The 9,745-nt window shown below is 49.8% G+C and overlaps 1 protein-coding gene across 1 annotated transcript in view; it reads left to right on the top strand.

Moving 5' to 3' along the window:
- LOC112392150 (speedy protein E4-like) overlaps positions 1-9,540 on the top strand; it is an 11,570-nt gene extending 2,030 nt beyond the window's left edge. Inside the window, exons 3-9 of the mRNA XM_024733692.1 lie at positions 4,881-4,918; positions 6,673-6,691; positions 7,351-7,485; positions 8,123-8,181; positions 8,668-8,753; positions 8,883-9,051; positions 9,212-9,540. Coding sequence (XP_024589460.1) covers positions 4,881-4,918; positions 6,673-6,691; positions 7,351-7,485; positions 8,123-8,181; positions 8,668-8,753; positions 8,883-9,051; positions 9,212-9,355 — 650 coding nt within the window. The 3' untranslated portion in view covers positions 9,356-9,540. The remainder of the gene's footprint in view (positions 1-4,880; positions 4,919-6,672; positions 6,692-7,350; positions 7,486-8,122; positions 8,182-8,667; positions 8,754-8,882; positions 9,052-9,211) is intronic.
- Positions 9,541-9,745: the final 205 nt, after the last annotated feature.

Here is a 9,745-nt window from a genome sequence, read left to right on the forward strand (position 1 = left end):
CCGAGAAAATCCTCTCCACAAATGTAGACGTAAAGAAAACGGTTTTACTGTTGAATAACCATTAAACCAGACTGTGTTGTGCACCACAGGCGAAGCGCTAATGTTTGTGCAAATGAAATCAACCTCACTTTTTTTTTTTATAGCTCAGCAGATAAAATCTGTTGCATACATGTTCTCAAGATAAACGGGAACTTGTCTCCCGTAAAAAGACTTGACAACACCATAAAAATGGCATACCTTCTTTCAGAGTATATCCTAAATTCACCTGGTAATCTCGGTGGCTGTCCATGCTAGTTAATACCCTTTATCCAAAGGAGAAAGACAACTGCTCCTGCCTTTAGGACAAGCAGGTACTTACAGCTCGGAGCAAAGCACTTAACACCTAGCCTAAACTCCCCCGGTGACAGAGAGATAAAGAAGATAGCTCTCAGGTCCTTAACAAAGACATTCCTCGGTTGTAATGCTGGCAAGAGACTGATTTAGCTTTTAAAAAGATTATATACTTATGAAAGGGACAGAGGAACTATTTATATTACAAGCGTCTTGAGGAAATCCTCTAAAAACGGAAATAAGAAGTGATGATTTGGCCAAATGAATAAGCACATAACCCATTCCTGATTTCCCCAGCTGAACTGCCACATTAAATTAATCCTGCACAAAATGCGTGCTTCTCCAAAATTGCGCTTGGAAGTGGCTGCTTAGAGCCAGGAATGGTCTCTTCCGGTTCTTGCTGCTGTTGACTGTGGCCTCTGCCTGAATTCTCACCGATGAAATGCTGCCAGTGTGGGAATGACAGCGACCACGCCTGCTCTGAACCTGAGCCTGGCAAACCTCCAGGGCGCATTTCTCGCCTTTTCCATTTTCACCACGTAAAGACGTCAGCAACACGGAGTACCTTGCTTGGAAGCACCGTGGGTGGGCAGTGCGCCCATCAGCCCGCCACCAGGCCTCCAGTTCTCACCTCACCCACGTGCACCGACCGGGTCTCAGCAGAACACTGCGGTGGCCTGTGAACCCCAGCTGCTGTGCCCACCTCAACACCTCACTCTATCCCTTCAGCCCAGGGACATGCTGGGCTCCCCAGCCCCCTGCCCTGTACTCTGCCCTGGACACTCTCTGCAAGTATTTCTATTACCAGTTGTCTTGAGGAAATGCTCTAAAAAAGGGAATAAAAGTACGGAGTCATCCCAATGAATAGGATGCCCAGCAGTGAGCTGATGTCCCTCACGACTCACCCCTCTCTCCAAAAGGCGAAAAACTGTCATTTCATACATTTCCCCCTTTTTAAAGCTGTTTTAAGTTCGGAGAGCAAAACCTGGACCCTGTGACTTCACCTTGACCAGAAGCAACAACGGCCACCTTTTACTTTGCTTTCCTTAGGATCTCCTCATATATACGGATCCTTACAGTACAAAGCTTTCTCCTTGTGGATCTGCATCTCTATTAACTACAGATATTTCCCCTATTTTGTCAGTTCTCTATTTTTACTGAAGTATATTTGGTTTGCAATGTTTCAGGTGTACAGCAAAGTGATTCGGCTACATGTATTTATGTGAGAATATATGTGTTCTTTTTCAGCCTCTTTTCCATTATGGGTTATTACAAGGTATTGAACATAGTTCCCTGTGCTATACACTAGGTCATCACTGTTTATCTATATTACATATACAAGTGTGTATCTGTCAATCCCTGTTCTTTATCTTTTTAACTTTTTACTCTCACATTCTCTTATACAGACACTTAAAAAATATGTTGTGTTCAAATCTGTCACTTTCACTTCATACTTTTCATCTGCTTTGACACTGTACTTGAAGAAGCCTTTCCCATCCGGCCTTTCCTAAGTACTTACCTGTGTTTTCTCCTGTTTATTTTTGGTCTCTTAACATAGCAATTTTATCACGATAACTGGCACCCATCTTCAGGATTTGTAAAATCATTTTCCTCTTCAAGTCTCTCAGCCATTTTTGTCAACACTAACACATCTACCACAACCGGGAAACGCAACATTTAAGAAGAAAACTCAGGTTTCTAATCTAACAGAAAAGGACAGGTTCTTCTTTGAAGTTCAGCAACACGTCTTAATTTGAAGGCAGGGGAGGGACTTCCCTCGTGTTCCAGTTTTACCGAATCTGCCTTCTAATGCAGGGCACGCGGGTTCGAAGCCCGGCAACCCTGGTCCGGGAGCTAAGATCCCACACGCCACGGGGCAATTAAGCCCGTGTGCCGCAACTAAGACAAGATGCAGCCTAAGAGAAATAAATATATTTTTTTAAATAAAAATAAAAAAATAAAGGCAGGGGAAGCAGGAAAGCGACTGTCCCATGTGAAATCCTTCTTATTGAAAATACAGGTCGTAGCAGTTTGCTTGGCTGCGTCACCAAGTATGACAAAGTGGCGGGCTTAAGCAACACAAATGCACTGTCCTACATTTACGCAGGTTGGAAGTCTGAGATATGTTGTGTTCAAATCTGTCACTTTCACTTCATACTTTTCATCTGCTTTGACACTGTACTTGAAGAAGCCTTTCCCATCCGGCCTTTCCTAAGTACTTACCTGTGTTTTCTCCTGTTTATTTTTGGTCTCTTAACATAGCAATTTTATCACGATAACTGGCACCCATCTTCAGGATTTGTAAAATCATTTTCCTCTTCAAGTCTCTCAGCCATTTTTGTCAACACTAACACATCTACCACAACCGGGAAACGCAACATTTAAGAAGAAAACTCAGGTTTCTAATCTAACAGAAAAGGACAGGTTCTTCTTTGAAGTTCAGCAACACGTCTTAATTTGAAGGCAGGAGAGGGACTTCCCTGGTGTTCAAGTTTTACCGAATCTGCCTTCTAATGCAGGGCACGCGGGTTCGAAGCCCGGCAACCCTGGTCCGGGAGCTAAGATCCCACACGCCACGGGGCAAGTAAGCCTGTGTGCCGCAACTAAGACAAGATGCAGCCTAAGAGAAATAAATATATTTTTTTAAATAAAAAAAATAAGTAAAGGCAGGGGAAGCAGGAAAGCGACCGTCCCATGTGAATTCCTTCTTATTAAAAATACAGGTCGTAGCAGTTTGCTTGGCTGCGTCACCAAGTACGACAAAGTGGCGGGCTTAAGCAACACAAATGCACTGTCCGACGTTTACGCAGGTTGGAAGTCTGAGATCAAGGTGTCAGCAGGGTTGGTCCCCTCAGAGGGCTGTACGGGAGGATGTGCTCCAGGCTTCCCGGTGGAGAGGGCGGTTTCCTCACCAGCACATGCACTATGCATGTACCAGGTAGGTGCCTGGGCTGAACTCCGATCCCAGGGCTCCTCATCCACGGCAGCACCGGGCTGCTGGAGGGGTTGTCACGGATGCGTTGGCAGGAGGATTGGAGGCTGACACAGACGTCCGCTCAGCTGTGGACCCATGGCCTGGCCACAGCCCTGCCAGAGGATGCCTGGGTGAAATCCAGGTCACGGTTCACCTCCCTCCTTATTTCACACAACGACACCTTGATGCCCCCCTACCGCAACCAGCCTGGGTGGCACATCCCACCCAGAGATTTCCAAATCAGAAGCATGTCAATTGAGAAAGTTAAAATTAGGCCCTACATCAGTGCTGTGGAATTAGAATCTGAGAGGCCGGGTCCAGGCATCTGTGTTGTAATATTTTCTCCACGTGACTCTCATGCCGAAAGGATTGTATTGACGAAGCACTTGTGCTGCACTCTACTGATATTTCTGCATTAGAGCTACAGCCTTTGTTATATTAAACTGCATCCACAGGAGGAAAAGAGAGGAGGAGAGGTGATAGTTTTGCTTGTCTCCAAACACGCTGTTACTGAACCAAACTTGGGTCCACTCGCCCGCACGCACTAAAGCCAATCTACTGACACCGGGTCACGGTGAAGGAAAGTGCCGCGTTTATGGCAGGGCAACAAGCAAGGGGTCCAGGTATCTAGGGCTCAGAAGGCCCCCACTCCCCAATGGCTTTCAGGGAAAATGATCCTGAGTTGGCTATTTTCTTCTCTGCATCTCGGCTACTGTGTACTTCCTACCCTCATAGAAAAATCACCTGTGTTGAACTGGAGATTTTCCCATTAAGGCTTTTTGTACGTGTGACATTTTTATTCAGGTAGTGAAATCTCTGGGACAACAGTCATACCACATTCTCAAAATTTTGATAAATAGACGAGAACTTCTTAATTGGAATCGAGGGGCAGGCTTTGGACAATCCATGGACTTTGTGAAATCCAAAGGTGCCCTTTGTGTGTGTGTGTGTGTGTCTGTCTGTAGACACCCGTTGAAGGGTGCGTGAGCACGTGTAGTTCCATATGATTTTAGCTGCTCAAAATGCCTCTTGGGCTCAAAGGTGCCTGAGGGTAGTGGACGTGTGCTCCTCCACTACAGAATTCTGAACACAGTGCCAGTAAACACTGAGACCGCTACCTCCCCCCAATCTGATCCCCCGATGAGCCCTGCTGATTCTCCCTCCAAATATATGGAACCTGTTGACTTCACTCCATCTCCTCAGACATCGTCTTCCTGCACTACCACGCCAAATTCCTAACCGTATCTGGGGCTCCCGACTTCCACTCTTGCTGAATCCCCACCCCATCCATTTCTACAGCAGCCAACATCAATTGTTTCCATTTCAGTGCAACTGGATCTCGACACCTCTCATTCACTGGTTTCCCACTGCACTTGGCATACATCTGAACTTCTTCAGACCCAGGGTTTTATTTCCTTCTCACTCACTATGTACTGTCCACACTGGCTTTGGGGTCTAGGAAGGAAATTTTGACACAGGCTACCACACGGAGGACACTTGAAGACATTATGCTAAGTGGATAGGCCAGATACAAATGGACAAATGTTACATGATTCCACTTCGGAGAGATCCCCAGAGGGGTCAAATTCATGGAGACAGAAAGTGGAAGGGTGGGTGTCAGGGGCTGGGGGGGGATGGGGAGTCAGTGTTCAATGGGGACAGAGTTTCAGTTTGACAGCATGAAAACATTCTGGAGACGGATAGTGGGGATGGTTGCACAACAATGAGAATTCTTTATTTTTGTTCTTAAGATTTTTGTTTTACTTATTTTTGGCTGCGTTGGGTCTTCTTTGCTGTGCGCAGGCTTTCTCTAGTTGCAGCGAGCGGAGGCTACTCTTCGCTGCGGTGCACGGGCTTCTCATTGCGGTGGCTTCTCTTTACGGCGGAACACGGGCTCTAGGCGCACGGGCTCAGTAGTTGTGGCTCGCGGGCTGAGGAGTTATGGCTTGCGGGCTCAGTACTGGTGGCGCACGGGCTAAGGTGCTCCGCGGCATGTGGGATCTTCCCGGACCAGGGCTCGAACCCGTGTCCTCTGCATCGGCAGGTGGATTCTTGACCACTGTGCCACCAGGGAAACCCAACAATGTGAATTCTTCATGTCACTCAACTGTACCCTTAAAATGGGCAAATTTCATGGAATGCAAATTTTATCACAATAAAAAAAGAGAGAAGGGCGGAGGGAGGGAGGGAGGAAGGAAAAGCAAGACTCAGACCTCCAGGCGATGAGTGGAAGCATGAGTTGGGAAGTTCAGAAGAAGCTTCCAGTGACACTGCATGATCCTGAGTTGGCTATTTTCTTCTCTGCATCTCGGCTACTGTGTACTTCCTACCCTCATAGAAAAATCACCTGTGTTGAACTGGAGATTTTCCCATTAAGGCTTTTTGTACGTGTGACATTTTTATTCAGGTAGTGAAATCTCTGGGACAACAGTCATACCACATTCTCAAAATTTTGATAAATAGACGAGAACTTCTTAATTGGAATCGAGGGGCAGGCTTTGGACAATCCATGGACTTTGTGAAATCCAAAGGTGCCCTTTGTGTGTGTGTGTGTGTGTCTGTCTGTAGACACCCGTTGAAGGGTGCGTGAGCACGTGTAGTTCCATATGATTTTAGCTGCTCCAAATGCCTCTTGGGCTCAAAGGTGCCTGAGGGTAGTGGACGTGTGCTCCTCCACTACAGAATTCTGAACACAGTGCCAGTAAACACTGAGCAGAAGAGCTTCGCAAAATTCCATGTTTTAACGTAACTTTTTAATCCAGTGAGTCAATGTACCTGGGATATTTTTTGACATCCTTATCTCACTCTTATAAGGCTGAACCGTTGCTGCTTCCCCTAAGTCTCCTCGTCCCTCTCCCCACTCTCCCACCAGCCCGTGGAAAAGGAATGGGAGGGAGGAGGAGAGTCCAGCAGGGAGAGGACAGGACAGCTCACCTGCTGGGAAGCGGTAAAGCGGGGTCCGGACACCTTGAGGGGGGTTTTTGGAGGACGGGCAGAGGTTGGGTCAGTGGCAGGAGATACCGTTTACCCCTGATCTCTGGGACAAGTGCACACATAGGTCTGACAGTTACTTGTGATTTCCTTCAAACTGCTTGCCAGGTTGGAATGACGGATGATGACATCAGAGGCTTCCGACCTTCCTGATTGGAAGGACCAGACTCCGTGGTGCTCGGCAACAGTAGTAGACAATAGCATCTCGCCAGAGCTTCTCTCCACTGCCAGTTGCCCCGCAGCTTGGAGAAGGGACGACCACTCGTGTTTAGCCCAAGTCCAGAACAAGAGTTGGGACAAAGCAGAGTCTAGGCTTCGAGGAAGGGAAGAGTTTGGGAGACATCATGGACAATCTTCCACCGAGTTCCCAGGCTGAGGACGAGACCTGCCAGTCCAGCTCCTCAGGGTACCCCCTAGAGGTGACTGTCTATGAAGAAATCCCAGGACCGTCAGGTGAGGGAGCTGGCACGAGAAGGAATTTCAGAGGCTTGACCGGTAAGGAGGAATGGGTACAGAGGTCGGGAAAGAGCCCCCACAAAAGGTGCCTATGAAAGAAAGGAGACATTCGGAAAGCCAGGGATTGAGGGAGGAGAGCACAGGAGCTGGGGACACGGAACACCTGGGGAGCAAGAAAGACGGTTAGGAGACGAGATCCAAGGATGAGAGAAGGGAAGAGAGGAAACAAGGGGAGGGTTCTTTTTTTTTTTTTTTTCTCCTGGTGGGAGAAATTATCTACCATGAGAAAGAGTTTCGAGGACAGCAAGCTGGAAAAATGACAACAGGAGTCAGGGGAGGGATCGGTAGATATGGAGAGAGAAAGATGGAAAGATGACTTGGGGCAAGGTCAGTGGTCTGTGAGACTGGAAAGCACGGGGGTGCTTCAGGGGGGAGGCAGAGTCGGGGTGGGGTTGGGTGGTCACCAGTGGCTGAATTCCCAAGATGAGAGCGTCATACTGTAGTCTCTTCTCCTTCGTCAGCCCCCTGGGCCGGTTGCACCTCCCCGCCTCAGCGCCCCGGCGGGAAGAGGAAGAGGTCAGTGGCGTTCCGAGCGGAAGTGGAGGGCGACCCGGCCGCTGAGGCCCAGGACACCTGGGTCGTGGAGTGGCTGATTGGGCTCAAGATGAAGCTGAAGCGACAGCGGGTGTCTTCAGTGCTGCCTGAGCACCACGAGGTCTTCAACAGGATGCTCGGTAAGGACCCGCCCCCTCGCCCAGCACCCTCCAATCCTATACTTGAACAACAAAGAAACAAATCTTCCCATGACTACACTTTTCCAGTGGAAAACAATTCCCTGCTAGTTGGTGCGCTCTCCGTCCCTGGCGGACTGTCTACGGATAAAGGATACAGGGGACACGTAAATGATGCAATAAAGGACACAGGGGACACGTAAATGATGCAGGATGAGGTTAGATTTAGAAATGATACAGGGTTAGGTTTGTTTGGCTTCAACTGTACCCCTGAGACTCTAGCTCTTACTGGCCTTTTGAATCTTACTGGTGCTGGGCAGAGGGGTGGGGGCTGACAGTCCATCTTTGCCCCAACGAGACTGTCAATTGAGAAACTGGCTGAGAGTAACTCGATGCCCTCTGCACTGATATGTGAATGCACGATGAAGGGGCATCACTCCCTGTCACTCGGCCCCCTTAGAAGGGGAGTCACCCCCTTTCCTCCCACAGTGAATGGTCTTCAATACCCTCTTCCCATCACCTTCACCCTGGGCCACAACTTGGCATTTCCCCGGGGGGTGGGCGCGGTTCTCCCTCTTGGCCCTGCAATGCTCCCATGACAGTCCTGTTCCCACTGGCAACATCTGCCCTCTTTTCACAGAGGATCCCGTCGTTAAGAAATTCCTTGCCTGGGACAAAAGGCTGGAAGTATCTGACAAGGTAAATCACCCGCTGAGATGGATTCCAGCTCCAGCGCCTGTCCTGGGTGGGGGCACCGGGTTATTTCTACACCCACGTTTCCAGTCCCCGCCCAACCTGATGCCTTGTTAACACTTCCCTCCAGCGGCCTCGAGGTCCCCTCTGGGATCTGAGCCCCAGGTGTGACCCTTTGGTGGTTGCTGCCTAAGTCCCCTCTCCTCTCAGCTCCTGGGGACTCGCCTTGGCTCCGGTTCATCAAACACAATCCAGTGCCAGTGGCCCTAAGTCCACACCCTCACACCCACAGCCTCCCATCCTTGGAGCGTTCCAAACTCTGACCTTCTGTCCTCTCCACTTCCGCAAATAATCAGGCTCACCCAACATGGGGGGGTCTCCTCTCCAAGTGGCACCACCCATTCCTCGTCCCCTGCTCCCTTCTCCCTCCCACTCTTTCTCCTCTTCCAGGAGGTGACCTCTCTCCTACGTTTTTTTCCCTCTTTCCATCAGTATCTCCTGTCAATGGTGATAGCTTATTTTAGCCGGGCCGGGCTCTTCCCCTGGCAATTCCAGAGAATCCATTTCTTCATAGCTCTGTGAGTACCTTGCTCCATCCCCGCCATCAGTATTCAACACCCTGGGAGGGCGGACCTCTTTCCTGGGAAGCTGATCTCAAGTGGAGGCCCTTCCTGTCCTGATGACAGCGGCCTGATGTCTTTCCCCAGCTATGTGGCCAGCGACATGGAAGAGGACAACCAGGCCCCCAAACAAGCCATCTTTTCGTTCCTCTACGGAAAGAACCGCTCCCAGCGTCCCTTGTTCCACAAACTGCGTTCCCAGTTCACCCGTTCCATGGGCTGGAAGACGAGGGTCACTCGGGAAGAGTGCGAGCAGGTGGGTGGGCTGTGGCGGTCTTGGGGAGAGGGAGGGCCGGAGAGGAGGGGGGGATCACGGGGAACTCGGTTTGGGACTTGGGGATGGACGAGAAAGAACCAGAGGCCGGGCTACAGGAGGCAGTGGCATCCTCATTGCCAGGGGCTGTTTTTCTTTCCAGATCCAGGCTTTTGATCCAGAGCTCTGGGTGTGGGGAAGAGATCGCACCCTCTTGCCCCAGGGGCCCCAGGTACACACAGGCCTCAGGTCATCGGCCTGCGCAAAGGTAGGTCTGCGTGCGTGCGCAAAGGTGCCGGCAGAATGACGTGTTGTGTACTGAGGAAATCAGAGGAATCCCACTGCTGCACCCACATCACCTCTCTCACTGTGAAGGGGGCCAGATGGGCACGCAGCCACATGCCGACTCAGCGCCCAGCCACGGACTGACAGCCACACACAGACACCAGCACCGCGGGGCCCGTGGGCGCCAGACCTCGGGGAAACCAGTTTATCCCAGACGCATGGGTCTCACTGAAGTCATTTCACCCAAAGCAACTGGGTCCAAATAACAGCTCTGACGAGATGGTGATTTTCTTCCATATACTGTGATTCCAGTTTCTCTTTTTCATTCATTTTTGGCCTTACATCCCTCAGGGATATGGGTTCTAGCATTCATCTACAACAAAGTAAATGTCTTTATTTTCATCCAAATTTA

Source organism: Neophocaena asiaeorientalis, unplaced genomic scaffold, assembly GCF_003031525.2.
Source record: "Neophocaena asiaeorientalis asiaeorientalis breed wild unplaced genomic scaffold, Neophocaena_asiaeorientalis_V1.1 scaffold402, whole genome shotgun sequence".
NCBI lineage: Eukaryota > Metazoa > Chordata > Mammalia > Artiodactyla > Phocoenidae > Neophocaena > Neophocaena asiaeorientalis.